General features: G+C 46.9%; 1 protein-coding gene across 1 annotated transcript; it reads left to right on the top strand.

The window, feature by feature from the left end:
* Nucleotides 1–1,999: 1,999 nt before the first annotated feature.
* On the top strand, nt 2,000–4,211 carry UBC (ubiquitin C). Its single transcript, XM_045535021.1, has 2 exons — nt 2,000–2,171; nt 3,003–4,211. The coding sequence occupies exon 2, from the start codon at nt 3,006–3,008 to the stop codon at nt 4,149–4,151; it is 1,146 nt and encodes a 381-aa protein (XP_045390977.1). The 5' UTR covers nt 2,000–2,171; nt 3,003–3,005; the 3' UTR covers nt 4,152–4,211.
* The last annotated feature ends 11,265 nt before the right edge of the window (nt 4,212–15,476 follow it).

Genomic DNA, 15,476 nt, shown 5'->3' with positions numbered 1-15,476 from the left:
GCTGTTTTTCCCTGTACCTTTTAAGACTTTGAAAAAGCCATGTCACAAAGCTGGTGACTCAGCCTTTAAACAGCATGAATCACAAGGCTTGCAGCAAAGCAGCAGTCAAAAACAGGGTGTGGTTTGAAGCCAGGCCTGGTCACCTGGCTTTTTGTTCCTTTAAAAACTCCTTCCTGAAATGTAGAAATAACCTTCGCAGAAATCTGTTTTGGAAATCACTGGGGTCTCTCGTTAATCCTGGAAAATGACATGTTATATAATTAGGTTGGGGTAAAAATAAACAAATTGGCTGGTGAGCCATTTTTCCTCCCTCTTTTATCAAAATGGAATTTGCCTGTAGAAACACATTTCATATTTGACATATTTAAATTTCTTTCCCGAGAAATATACAGGGCTGAGATTCGATTCGTGTCTTTTATTACTCATTTCCCAATAACACATGACTTCATTCTCTTTGGAAAATGTTAAAAATTACAGAGGTTAAAGTCTACTTTCAAAAAGGCTCAGACCTGGTATTTTCATAAATACATACAAAGATAGGTTACCATAGAAAATACATAGCACGTTTGATTCATATTTTAATCATATTATTTAAATAATAGAATGTTCATAATTTAAAAGAATGTAGCCTTTTCCTAATGGCACATTTTTCAGTTAGTAGCCTCCTTTTTTTTTTTTTTTTAAGGCTTTCAGGATAGAAATCAAAGTAATCTCCACCCCCACATTTGTAGAAACAGACTTGTTCTAGAAGAGTCCAGAATGAACCTTGGCTGGGAAATCGAAGGCATGAGGGAGACATTTCACTGTAAACTTTTAAAGACCTGCTTTAAAATTTCACCCTATTCCTACATTTTTAAACACTTAAAAAATATGCTGACGAAATGACACATAGGGATCACAAAATAGGTTGTGGTAAAAATAAAAAGTCTGGCTGGTGAGCCTTTTTCTCCTCTCTTTTATCACAATGGAATTTGCCTGTAGAATTACATTTCATATTTGACATATTTACATTTCCCCCCCCAGAAATACACAGGACGGACATTCGTGTCTTTTAAAATCTCAGGCTTCAGTGGGTTCAACTTCTGAGTATATCACCCATGAACACAACTGAAATTTCGATGCCTCCCTGGTGACACCTGGTGTGACCTCCCCGCCCCCAAAGCCGCCTGGAATACCCAGGAAGGCCAGAGAACAGCCTAGAAAACTCTAGTCTGGGCAGCCTTCAGCTTGCAGCTGCAACAGTTTTAAAATGTATGGATTTTCCACCTTTCTGTCCCAAATTCCACCTGAACACACCGGAGTCGTTTGCTCCCGGGAAAGTTATCTTTCGGTCATTAGTTTGGGGACCACCGACTCGTCCCCAGGCCCGAGGCCTCAGCGTGCGCCCAGCGCGCAGATCTGCCGAGTCACGGCCCCTGTCCCGGTGCCCGCTCGGCGGGGGCCGGGCCGGGCCGTCCCGAGCGGGGGGCCGGGGTCCCGGGGAGCCCCCGTCACGGGCCGGGGGCGGCGGGAGGGGAACGTGGCGAAACAAAAACACCGTCATTATCTTCATCGTGACCCTAATAAAGCCCCGCCAGTCCGCGGGCTGGGCCACGCAGGGAGCGCGCGAGGGTGCGGGACCCCGACCCTGCGGGCGGCGCTCGGCCCGGCCCCTCGTCCGCCAAGGGCGGGTCTCGCGTCGCGCGGGGACCGTTGGGGCCGAAGGGCCGGGGCGCCGGGGCCGGCGCTGAGGGACTCGGGCCGCCCGTCCGCTCCGCGAGCCGCGGAATCCGCGCCGGGTTTTTCCCGCCGCCCCCCCAGCCGGCTCCCCTCCCCCAGGGCGAGCGCCGGCCGCGTCAGGAGTCGCTGCGCTCCCCGAGCGCGCTGATCCCTCCGCCAGGTCGTTCAGGGCGGCGGCCCAGTCCCCACCAGATTCAGCCCCAGAGGCCCCGTCTCAGCAGAAAAACATGTTAGGAGGGGAACGGGATGACTCCTGGCACTAATTTTCTTTACAGGGACCGGAAGTTGTGGAAGAAAGTAGTCCGTTCTCGGCGTTTCTGCGGAGGGATCCGCCCGGGGCGGCGGTCGCCGATGACCTATATAAGGAAGCGCCGGGTGTGGCGCAGCAAGTTCCGCCGAGGCCGGGATCGCAGTCGCTGTTCTGCCGTGTGAGCTGCTGCCGTCGCCCCTTGGTGAGTGGAGCGTCGCCGGCCGGCCCGGGCTTGGCGGCTGTGCGGCCGCGAGGGACGCAGGGGGCAGGGCTGCCCGTCGGCCCGCCGCGGGCGGAGCGGTCACCGGGGCTCTTAGTCGGCCGGGCCGCGAGCAGGGTGGCCCTGAGGGGGGAAGGGAGGCAGCAAAATGGCAGCTGTGTCCGAGCCCGAGTGGGAAGACGCTTGGCTACGGGGAGGCCTGAGCGGTTGGGGAGACAAGGACGGCGGGTGGTGGGTGGGGGGGGAACACGGGAGGGCCCTGAGGCCGTAACGAAGGCGGAGATGACGGAGTGTTGTTGGACGGGGGTCGGGGACTGTTGGGGACTTTGACGTGAGGCGTCCGTTTCTGACGCTTGAGTGGAAAAGGCGGGTTCTCTTCTGTCGGTGGGCGGCAGCTATGGCGGTGCTGCTCGGCGGGGGGGGGCGGGACGCAGCGCAGCTTGACAGTCACGTGACGTCACCTGGGTTGGCTCATAATGCAGGGTGGGGCCACCTGCCGGTGTGCTGGCGGTAGGTGTTCCTCGGTCGCAGGACACAGGGTTTGGGCCTGGAGGAGACCTCAGTTGACAGGGGCCAGAGAGCCGGTGAGGCGGGGGTGAGCGGGGCCCCTGAGTTGACTTCGGTCAGTTTCCGAGCTTCGCCTCCTGAGGAGTCAGGTCTGACCTGTGTGTTGGGTGAAATTTCTTAGGCAGGTTTTCTAGTTTAAATGTTGGGGCCAATATGAAATGACGTTTAACTGTCAACATTAGGAATGCTAGCGAACTGTATGCTAAACTCTCTCGGTGGTTTTGTTTTTCTTTGTTGTTGTAACAGACAATGCAGATCTTTGTGAAGACCTTGACCGGCAAGACCATCACCCTCGAGGTCGAGCCCAGCGACACCATCGAGAATGTCAAGGCGAAGATCCAAGACAAGGAGGGCATCCCTCCTGACCAGCAGAGGCTGATCTTTGCTGGGAAACAGCTGGAAGATGGACGCACCCTGTCCGACTACAACATCCAGAAAGAGTCCACCCTGCACCTGGTGCTCCGTCTCAGAGGTGGGATGCAGATCTTCGTGAAGACCCTGACCGGCAAGACCATCACCCTCGAGGTCGAGCCCAGCGACACCATCGAGAACGTCAAGGCGAAGATCCAAGACAAGGAGGGCATCCCCCCTGACCAGCAGAGGCTGATCTTTGCCGGGAAACAGCTGGAAGATGGGCGCACCCTGTCCGACTACAACATCCAGAAAGAGTCCACCCTGCACCTGGTGCTCCGTCTCAGAGGTGGGATGCAGATCTTCGTGAAGACCCTGACCGGCAAGACCATCACTCTCGAGGTCGAGCCCAGCGACACCATCGAGAACGTCAAGGCAAAGATCCAAGACAAGGAGGGCATCCCCCCTGACCAGCAGAGGCTGATCTTTGCTGGGAAACAGCTGGAAGATGGACGCACCCTGTCCGACTACAACATCCAGAAAGAGTCCACCCTGCACCTGGTGCTCCGTCTCAGAGGTGGGATGCAGATCTTCGTGAAGACCCTGACCGGCAAGACCATCACTCTCGAGGTCGAGCCCAGCGACACCATCGAGAACGTCAAGGCAAAGATCCAAGACAAGGAGGGCATCCCCCCTGACCAGCAGAGGCTGATCTTTGCTGGGAAACAGCTGGAAGATGGACGCACCCTGTCCGACTACAACATCCAGAAAGAGTCCACCCTGCACCTGGTGCTCCGTCTCAGAGGTGGGATGCAGATCTTCGTGAAGACCCTGACCGGCAAGACCATCACCCTTGAGGTCGAGCCCAGCGACACCATCGAGAACGTCAAGGCGAAGATCCAAGACAAGGAGGGCATCCCCCCTGACCAGCAGAGGCTGATCTTTGCCGGGAAACAGCTGGAAGATGGACGCACCCTGTCTGACTACAACATCCAGAAAGAGTCCACCCTGCACTTGGTCCTGCGCTTGAGGGGAGGTGTCTAAGTTTAAGCTTTCAACAAATTTCATTGCACTTTTCTTTCAATAAAGTTGTTGCATTCCCAAGTAGTGTGATTTTTTTTTTTTTTAAGGTTCTTTTGAATTGGGGTGTGGGGGAGGGACCAGTTTTCAGTTTTCCAACTGTTCACAGTAACTGAGATAAGATGTTGGTGAAAGGTGGCCTTTATATAGAACTGTAGCAGGTGGGTACAAATAAAAAACAGGGTATTCAGAGGTGAAAGCATTTTTCATATGTGGATGTACCTGTAAGCTATAGCTTTTAAAAATGGTTTGGGGGTGGTGTCAGGTAACTGACAATGGGAAAGCTTCTGCAACAGCAGAAAGGTACTAAAAAGGGTGGGGGTGATGGGAAGGGATCTACAGAAGAGTCAGCTTTAATACATCTATATAAGTACATATTGAGCTGTGTAGAAAGTCATTTGGTCAGATTTTAATACATGAACTGCCCATGTGAGTTGTATTAACTCACTAGGTTTGAGCCTGGGGCCTCGAGTCTAACAGGTGTCTTCACCTTGAGAGCCACAACTATTTCTTAAGTTGCCTATAACTGCGCAGGAAAATTTTTCATTAGATTCATTTTGTTTTCAAAGTTTTTATTCTATTTTCATAATGAAACCGTGGCCCTAAGGGGAAAATTTTTTTTTTCCTAGCGCAGCAATGTGTTAAAAAGTGGCAGGTAATGTGGATTAGAAGTGTAATAGCCAAGCATGTAGTATAGGAATTAAGGAATGAAAACTGTTCCTGGAAACGGTATAATTAACGTTGAAATTAGCCTGTCAAAATGAACTTTATTTTTCAAATTTTATGTGGTGGCCATAGATACAGGGTTCTTATATAATCTAATTGGTGGGTGAAGCATTCAGTCCCTGGTCTTAGTGTGCACAAGTGTTCAGTGGCATTTGCCCAGTCAGATGGTACTGGTGAGGGGTTAAATGTTATTAACTGCAACTGAAGGTGGGAGTTGCAAGGAAGCTGGTTTGAGCCAGGTGGTGGGCACCTCAAATCCAATCCTGTAAAGGACTTGAAAGTAGGGATTGTTTTTCCAAAGAGTGACACTGCACTCCTCCCCAAATCCCTTCTCATTTAGGAGATCCATGAATATCCTGTGCTCTGGAATGATTCTGTGATGTAAAGCTGGTAACAGTGAACAGGTTTAAACCAGTCAGCTTTAGGGATCAGCAGGTTTGTGAAATGAATTAGTTTGTAAGTGTGTCAAGTTTTTACTTCATGTTGACATCAATGGTTCTAATATATGATAAACAATTTGACTCATCCATGCAAGTGAGCACATAGGTCAAGAACATTACAAACCCCAAGAAACTCAACCACCAGGCTGCTAATCACTTCCTGTTAGTTTGCTAGTTTTTGTGTGACTTTAACACACCGCAAGGCCAGGGTGGCCTTGGTGCAAGGAAAAAAAAAACCTCTTGAATAGTGTCTTAAAGACGTTCACTGATGACAGGCATCGTCAGGTTCCTAAGTTAGCGTTGAGTGGGTTTTGAAAACGGGCTTGAAAGTTGCATCCAGAAATCAAGTACAAGAAGTGGCTAATAATGCTGTTCTTGAAGACGTGGGGGTTGGTCATCTCAGTGTTCACAGGTCAGTGCTCCTTGAGGCAGAGATCTTGGGTGCGTTGCACAGAGCCAGAAGGATCTTGGTGTCGAGGGGGCATTTCTACTTAATCTGTGAGGCTAGGTGCGGTGACATGTGGCTGTACTTCAGCTACTTGGGAGGCTGAAGGAGAGTTTGAGACCAGCCTGGACAACAGAGGCCCTCACCCCAAAAAGAAAAATTCTTCCAGTGACTTTAGAAACACACTGAGTGTTCTAGAAGTGAAGATGCTTACTTGAAAACTCACTGAAGAACACTTGGCTCCTTTAAAGTGCTTCCTATCAAGTTCAATGAGAGGAATTGCTGATTACAGGTGTAGGTACTAGAAAGGTTTTGAAAAGCAGTTACAGAGCAATATAAGCACATTAATAAAATTAGTGATGAAGAAAATGAAATTTACTTAAATGCTTATCCCCAGGGAAAAAAGCTAGGAAAGTGTTTGCCTCTTGTTTTTAATTATAAATTATGCTTACATATGCATGCATGGTGTGTATACATGGTTTATAAAGTCAGGTGATAGTAACCCACCTAAATTCCTAATCACCTGGGATTTCATTTCCCAGGGATAACTACTTTGAACAGTTTGATATTCTTTTGGACTTTTTTCTTGTGTAATAAATATATGTGCATGTGTACACACACAAATTCAACCATTCTCAGTATAATGTTTCTCAGGGTTTTTTTGTTTGTTTTTGGACTAGGTAATTAGGGACATCTTTCTGTGCTAGCATATCTAGATCTGCCTCATTCTTTTTAATTACTTTTGCCAGTATTCTGTTGTATTGCTGCCCTATGATTTATTTAACCTGTCCATGAACATTTGTTTCCAGGTTTTTGCTGTTACATTGTTGCTGCAAAGTACTTTAAACATATATCTTTGGTATACTAATATTTCTGTAGGATAGGTTACTAAAATTTGAACTGACAAAGGGATCATACTATCATACTATTTTGTTTTTTAATTTGGATTTTTTTAAAATGTGAAAGACTTGGGATTTCAAGAAGGGAACATGAGGGCAATGAGCAAAATTTACTTTTATGACATCCCATTGAAAGGGCTTTACATAAAGATTTTGAAAGGATGGGCATAAATAGAATGATTTCTATTTTAATAAATTTCTTGGAGATAATTAAAATAATCACTTAATTTTATAATTCATGACTGTATTTGTTAATGTCCCAGGATATTTTTCTTTTCTTTCTGATACATGGTCTCCCTCTGTCACCTGGGGTAGAGTGCAGTGGCCCCATCATAGCTTACTGCAACCTGAAATGTCTGGGTTCAAGCGATCCTCCCCCCTCAGCGTAGCTGGACTAGGGTGCACACTACTGTACCTGGCCTATTCTATTTTTAATGTAACTTTAGGTGTTATTCATGTATTTCAAATTTAAAAGCTTAAAACTCTAATGAAAAATCTTCCATCCTCGTCTCCCATCCACCCTGTCTCCTCACCCCTTGTCCTTAGCACGTGCTTTCAGACTTTATGCATATACAAGCAACTAGTCGACTAGTATATATTCCTCTTCACCCAAAAGGTAGCATACTGACCTGTCCAGTCTGTCTTGGACCTTGCTTTTTTCACTTTATATCTTTTACAGTTTTGACAGAGTTCTAACATTCTTTCATAGAGGAAAAAGACCTTTTGTGTAATTTTGTCAAGAATAAAACCAGGAGGGTAACAATCCCTAGTGAACATTTAGAGGAAGCTCCATCTAACAAATACAAGCATGTGAGGAATTACAGTGACACGGTGATGAATGAGAAATGTTTCTGCCGCCAAAGGGTTCTCAGTCTAATGAAAGGACAGAGATGCTAGACTTGTATAGTTTAACTGAATGATTGTTAAATCTTAAAGCACCCCAAAGTTTGTTTTCGCACTTGAATGAATGCTCTGTAAGGATTCACTCACATACATGCGGTTATGAGTGTTGAATAAAATAGGAAAAATATATGATTCGTATTTATTTAAAGCAGTGTTCCAGTTACGCTTTGCCTGAAAGCACAGCAAAATCCTCACCAAGATGTTCCCAGTATGGCGTCCACGCAGGTGTATGGTCCGGAGACGGCCAAGTGCCTTTTGATTGAAGGGGTCAGGATCCTAGTGTGCAGTGCTCATTTCTGACGGGAGGGGGAGCTACTGGGACAGACTTTGGTTTAGTCATGAAGCCTGCAGCGCCCCCAAGTGGTTGTGGTTGGCCAAGCAACTCATGCTTTTACCTTTCTACCTCCAGAGCCTTGTTCACTCTCCAGTAGAGGCTGATTTACTGTCCTCCCCAAAGGCCTTTTACTTTCTCCTTTTTCTGCCTAGAATAAGCTGCTCTTGAGTCCTGCAGCTGTACGCGTTTCCCCTAGGCTGGAGTTACTCCGTAACGCCTACTGTAGCCAGCTGCAAGGTGGACCCTCCGTGTCCTGCTGTGTCTAGTTAGGTCTAGCGAAGCCCCCAAGACGCGCTAACTGCTGCTTCCCTGTCTGCTGGCCGGGCGCTTTCTTTTTCTCTACGTACACGCTGCCACTTCCTGCCTTCCCTCCCTCAGGCTGTTCCCTCTTTCTAAAACGCCACCACTCCCACCTCAACAGATGAAATCCTCATTCAAAGATTCCGCAGAGCCTTCCTCCACTGCCCCAGCGGGAATTACCTGTCTTCCCTGAGATCTCGTCGCTCTGTTTGTACCGAGGCTCTGTATTCAAATGGCCTAGCTCGTTCCTGTACGTGGTAACGTGCATTCGTTACGTAACAGGAGCCCTGGGACACTCTCGGGTTACAGGAGGGGTCTGGGATGGAAAATGCTGGAGAAGAGTTTGGGCTATTTGAGGAACAGAAAGGAGGCCGGCATAGCTGATGTGCAACCCGCAAGTGGGAAGGTGGCGCTGGGTGTGCAGTGAGGCCCCAGCATCACCATTCAGCAAGGAACCGCCCAGCGCGGAAACGCAGAACGGCTAGCCGGCGGCCGTCACTAAGCGGGGAGCTGCTTTACCTGAACTGGTTCCAGGTAATTGTGTCGAGGGAGAGTGAGCTCCAAATCCATGAAAAAATAATAAGTTTCCTCACTGCTGGTTACTCCTTGGGATCTTATTTGTAGCAAATGTGCTTTTCACTAATGAAAGCTTTATTAGGCCCCTACTGCAAACCCAACCCAACTGGCCTAAACAATAGGGAGATATATTGTCTTTACAGCAAGGCATTCAGAGCTCTGGCCTCCTCCGCGCGTGGACTTTTCCCCAGGTTGTCAGCACGATGGCTGAGCAGTCCAGACATCACTGCAGACCTGACCAGGGAAGGGAAACTGGCATCTCTTTCCTGTGACTCTGGCCGAGAGCAAGAAAACCTTTCCCAGAAGTCCTCTTAGCAGACTTGCCCTCATTGGCCAGAATTGGGCTAAATGCTCCCCCATCCTTTTTTTTTTAGACAGGGTCTTGCTCTGCCACCCGGGCTAGAGTGCAGTGGCATCATGATAGCTCACTGCAGCCTCCAAGTCCTGGGCTCAAGCGAACCTCCTGCCTCAGCCTCCCAAGTAGCTGGGCCAACAAGCACGCACCACCACACCTGGCTAATTTGTTCTTTTTTTTTTTTTTTTTTTTTTTTGTGGAAATGAGGTCTCCCTCTTGCTTAGGCTGATCTCCAACTCCTGACCTCAAGCGATCCTCCCGCCTTGACCTCCCAAAGTGCTAGGATTATAGGGGTGAGCTAGCATACGTGGCTTCATTCTTTCTGTTATTATTGAAACTATAGAATCTATTTGTAAAATTTAAAATTTTTTTCCACTTCTTTCCCCCCATTGATTTGGTGAAAGAGAATGTCAAATTTTTAGTTGTTCTAGTCGCTCCTTTTTCCTCTTGGGGTCAGAACACAAGTTTTGACAGGAAACAAAGATTAGGACGCATTTACTCTTCCTCAGAGATGGTCACGGAAAAACAGGACATACTTAGAAACTCTCAAGGGAATCTTAAAATGTGCAGAAAGCCCCAACCTGCAGGAAGTCAAGGCTGAAGCCCATTAAGATTGACAATGGCAGTTTTAACATAGGCAGGAGGAGCAGGAAAGTGAAGCTCTCCGGTGTCTGAGAGCCAGTCTCGAAGGGCCAGCCTTCCTTCCAAGCCCTGTGACAACAGTCTGTTGTGCACGACTGTCTTGAGGAAGTCCACTTACCAGTTTCCCCTTGCCAGTATTTTTGGGGAGAATGCTTACAATTTCCACAAATCTGTGCTTGTAGCCACTGGTCACTCTGCCAGCGGACTGCCTCAGGGGGGTCTGCCCTGCCCTGTTGCAGTGCTGTCCTGGCTTCTCCGCGGCCCTTAGGCTCTGTGCGGCTTCGGGCCCGGCTCTTTCCCTAGGACAAGCAGACGTGAGGGTAATGAAAGGAAATTGCAATGCGAGAAATGGCAACCGCACGCTGCAGGTATTAACGCTCCAGGGTCTTGATCCTCCCTTCCCCTGGGGGACTCTGACAGCCCAGACCTACCACCCTTGCTTGGCCCTGAAAGGAAGCTAACAGGGGTACTTTGAGCTGCACCCCCAAACCTGGAGCCAGGCTCCACCTCCTTCGGTGGAGCCAAGTGTCAGGAGAAAAAAAAAATGATTGAAGTCGCACCCAGATGACACGTCATCACAACCACTAGAGATGCAATTCTGCCCACAGTAAAGACAAAGTTTACATTAGTTTGCAGGAATTTTAGCTTCTTATTCTTCAAACATCATATCAGAATAGAATTTTGTCTTTTCCTTTGGGCCAAAACACTCACTGAAGTTTTTTTTTCTCCTTAGAATAAGAGTTGCCTTTCCCCAAATGATGAATTAGAAAAATATTGAAAGCTTGAAAACCACAGCATTCTCCCGCTTCTAGACAGCAAGAAACACTTGTTCTTAAACCACTTGCCAGCGCAGACACTGGGATGGCCAGTGACTGACCAGGGCTACCAGGGTCTTCTCCTGGGGGTGCGATTGCCCTTCCTGAACCAAGGGGACAGCGGAGGGCCGTTAAGGACCGTGGAGTTTCCCTGAGGCCGGAAGGCTGGTGTCCTGGTTGCTGGGCGCCTGCACCCCCCACACGCCCCATGTCCACTGATCACTTACGAGCGGCTGCTGTTTCTAATAGTCACCTAACGCTGCATAACAAATCGCCCCCAAGCTTAGCAGCTGAATCACACAGCTTCTGTGCGTTAGGAATTTGAGCATGGCTTAGTCAGGTGGTTCTGGCTTGGGTCTCTAACGAAATCACAGTCTCCTCTGCAGGCCTGACTGGGCTGGAGGTTCTGCTGCCGTGGGGACTCCCTCCCGAGACTGCCAGGATGACGCTGACTGTTGGTACCTCTCCTCAAGGCTGCTTGGGTGACCTCACAACATGGCAGCTGGCTTCCCCCGCCGAGCGAGTGATTCAAGCAAGCGCAAGGTGGAAGATGCCAGGATTTTTATGACCTAGCTTTGGAAGTCACGCACCTAAGTGTCTACAATATCCCGTGGGTCACACAGGCCACCTCTGTTCATCGTGGGAGGACTGAACAGGCAGGAACCAGGAGGTGGAGATCCCTAGAGTCATCCTGGCAGTAGACACCACATCTGCATGGAGCTCCCGGTTGGTGATTATTGTCTGAACTCGTTCTAAATCAGTGAAGTCAATTTCATGTCATTTTGGTCTTTTAGCACATTCTTTCAAAGAGACATTACGAACTCCCAACAGCAATTGCTTCTATTTTTAAAATATCTTGTTTGACACCTAACGCATTTTTACTTTATATATTTTATATAGTTTTTTTTATATTAGCAAAACTTCATTATGTTTTTAATATACTGCTCTTCTTACACAGAATGGAAAGGCTGAAATCCAGCCTTTTGAGGCAAAGAAAAGCCTTATATTTCTAAATAATATTAATACTGTAAAATAGGCAATAAAACAGTGATCTATGAAATGAACAATTAGGAATAAATTACATTATTATTCAGATAAAGGTTGAGGAAAGTGAATGAAAATACTAATGATAACTTTTTGTATGCAGTAAACTTATGTAGTTTTTAAAACATAAAAACAGCTTCTGATGCATACTACCCTCTGAATAGGATTTCATCAGAATTCATTTTTCTTTCTTTCTAGGGCCGCATTATCAATGAGATTCTGTAGGTCCAGTTGCTAAGGTTTATAAAGCTTTTTAAAGACATACCAAATTGTCTGAAAGGCCGGGTGCGGTGGCTCACGCCTGTAATCCTAGCACCCTGAAAGGTTGAGGCAGGAGGATCGCTTGAGCCCAGGAGTTTGAGGTTGCTGTGAGCTAGGCTGACACCATAGCATTCTAGTCTGGGCAACAGAGCAAGACTCTGTCTCAAAAAAAAAAAAAAAAATGCTTGAAAATGTAAAAACGAATTGTATCTAACATGTGAAAACTACAAAATTGAATTTAAATATTTTGATATCTATGAAAAGTAACACATAAACTGCTACCCACCTCAACTCTATGCAGGTAATTGTGTTTAATGCTGGTACATTTTAATGTATGATAGGATATGAAATGTTCACTATTTTGCTGTGGTATCCAAAGTGAAAATGTGTAGGGCCTACAAAGGTCCTAAAATGGTCCCACTCTTAATTTTCTTTTCTTTTGTTTTAAAGGAATGTATTTGAAAATGGATTGGACTTTTCTTCAAATGTTTCCAGGCCAAAGGAGAAACCTGAAGGTTTCTGGAATAAATCATCTGTGGCATCCACATGGTAATTCTGGCCTGAAAGGATGAAAAACATAATAACTACCGGACAGATCACTTTAGACCCTGCTGTTTCTCCTTTTTGCCAACTATGGGATGTCGTCTTTCATGGGCTTCTTATCAGTAAGTACTTCCCCAAATAATATCGCAGAGACATCCTTAATTGATTTCTACTGGGCTCCGAATTTGTTTGAAAAGAAAACTAGATTAAAAACCGTATTCCTGTGTTAAGCATGGACCTATTAATGGAGACAGAAGCCAAATATTGTTTCCTACCTTGACACAGGTATATTGCATAGGTCTGAACAATCAGTAGACTGACAGGTTTTTATGATCAAAGGCTTTCAGTGAGTAATAAAGGATGCTTTTAAGTAAGTCATAAATGAATGCAGTACCAATAAATAATAGTAATAAATTATTTGTGTCAAGCCTCACCCACACCACCGGAAAAAGTTGGTTTCTGTCTTGCAGAGAGGTCAGTGATATGAGTGTCTTTGTTTCCACATTTAGGCCACGTGGCTCTTTGACTGGCTTCTGTGAAAGCACCTACATTTTTACTATGCAAAAGAGAAGCACTGGGCCTATAAGCAGAACTGAAGTAGTTGAAATTTCCACATTGGTCCACCAACTAGACTTAGACTAAATGATAGTATGTGGATTAGAAGTGCTTTTGGCTACAGGAAACAGAAATATCAAACCCTAGAGGTTTAAACAAAGGTGTGTTAGCTTTCTCACATAAGTCTGGATGTCAGCAGTCCAGACTCTGTTGTCAGGCTGTGATTCTCTTGCTCTTTCCCTCATCGTCACAGGACTGTTGCCACAGCTCCATAGATCACATCTGTATTCAAAGCAGGCAGAAGGGGGAAGGAGTGGGGTCGGCCACGTCGGTCTCTTTTATGAAGGAAATAAAAACGTTCACCGACTTGCCTCGGGTCTCATTGGTCAGACCTGGGCCAAGTGGCCTTCAACAGTGGCAGTGGAGACAGCACGATAGGGAGCAGGGTTTCTGTGATTGGTTTTAGACCAAGGTTTCTCAGACTCATTGAAATTGACATATTGGCCTGGATGACTCTCTGTTGAGGGTGCTGTCCCGTGCATTGGGGATGTTTAACAGCACCCCTTACCTCTACCCGCTAAATGCCAGCAGCTCTTAATTTCAACAACCGAAAACGTCTCCAGGCATGGCAAAATTTTCCCAACTTGAAAACCACTGGTTTAGACCAATCATATTCATTTCTGGGAGCTGGATATGTTGCTACCTTGGAAAAAAAATCAGAATTCCATTAGCAAAGGAAGAAGAGGGCCCTGGGTATGCGGGTGGGCAGCGGAAGCAGCAGTGATGAAACATAAGGATCCTTTTTTTTTGAGATGAGGTCTCGCTCTGTCGCCTGGGCTAGAGTGCAGTGGCATCATCACAGCTCACTACAACCTCTAACTCCTGGGCTCAAGTGATCCTCCTGCCTCAGCCTCTCCAGTAGCTGGGACTACAGGTGACACTAATTTTTGGTCTGCCACCTGGAAAAAGTTCAATGCACATATATTTACACCAGTGGTTCTTAAAGTGGAGTGTGCAAGAGGCCACCATGGGACTTGTTAAACATGCAAATACCTCAGCCTCCTCCCCAGAGAGCCTGATTCAGCAAGAATCCTCTGCAAACCTCTGCTGTGACACGTGGCTGCAGCTGGGTGGCACCTGAAAGAAGCAGAGATTGGAAGGAGCGTGTTAGCTCGGCTTTCAGATGTCTCAGACGTAGGCCCCCCTGAAACTCCTGGGGGCTGCCAGCCACCCTACAAGCTGACGCCTTGTCTTTTCAACACAGCTAATTTGCCCCTAGTCGTGGGTCATTATCGTGACTGACACAGGCCTCTGAGTAGCACTTCGTGTCACTTTTCCATGGCCTGTGTGTTGTTGAGCTGTAAAGGCGAATTCTGCCGTAGACCTGCATGTCTAGTGAGAAGTCAGAGAAAATCATTTTGGCCAGGGGTTGAGTCTAGGAGGCAACTCCGCCATGTTTATTAAGCAGGCATTATTTCTAAAGCCTGTCACTGCTTTGCTGAACGGAATTAAAAGCATCCTTCTTGCTAGAATTAAAACAACTATTTTTAGAAAATAATGCATGTGCACGTGAACGATTAAAACTGGAATAGAGTAAAAGGAAAGTTTTTCTCTTATTTTTCTCCTTGCCCTCGGTTTCCTTCTCCACTGTTCCCGGTTTCACATGTATTTCATAGTCTCTGCATTCGGGAAACTGTTTACAAGCCCTTTTCTCCTGCATAAATAGAAGCATCTGATAGATGCTCTTCCTACCTTGCCTTTTTTTGCTTAAGAATATAGTTTGAGGCCGGGCGTGGTGGCTCATGCCTGTAATCCTAGCACTCTGGGAGGCTGAGGCAGGAGGATCGCTCGAGGTCAGGAGTTCGAGACCAGCCTGAGCAAGAGTGAGACCCCCGTCTCTACTAAAAATGTAAAGAAATTAGCCAAACAACTGAAAATAGAAAAAATTAGCCGGGCATGGTAGCACATGCCTATAGTCCCAGCTATTTGGGAGGCTGAGGCAGGAGGATTGCTTGAGCCCAGGAGTTTGAGGTTGCTGTGAGCTAGGCTGACGCCATGGCACTCTAGCCAGGGCAACAGAGCAAGACTCTGTCTCCAAAAAAAAAAAAAAAAAAAAGGAATGTAGTTTGAGAATTTAAAAAATTCCATATAATCTGTCTTATTCTTGTTCCCAGCTGCAAAATCTTCTATTGTGTAGAGCTGCACTAACATGGTAGCTACTAATCACACATGGCTATTTAAATTTAAAAATATATATATTTCATTTTTTAGAGCCAAGGTCTCGCTAAGTTGCCCAGGCTAGAGTGCAGTGGCTGTTCACAGGTGTGATCGTAGCTCACTGCAGCCCGGAACGCCTGGGCTCCGGTGATCCTCCCGCCTCAGCACCCACCGAGTAGCTGGGGCTACAGGTGCCTGCCATCTCGCCAGGCTAAATGTAAATTAATTAAAATG

Source organism: Lemur catta, chromosome 21 (genome assembly GCF_020740605.2).
Source record: "Lemur catta isolate mLemCat1 chromosome 21, mLemCat1.pri, whole genome shotgun sequence".
Classification (NCBI taxonomy): Eukaryota; Metazoa; Chordata; class Mammalia; order Primates; family Lemuridae; genus Lemur; species Lemur catta.
This window is presented reverse-complemented; position numbering and strand designations above follow the sequence as displayed.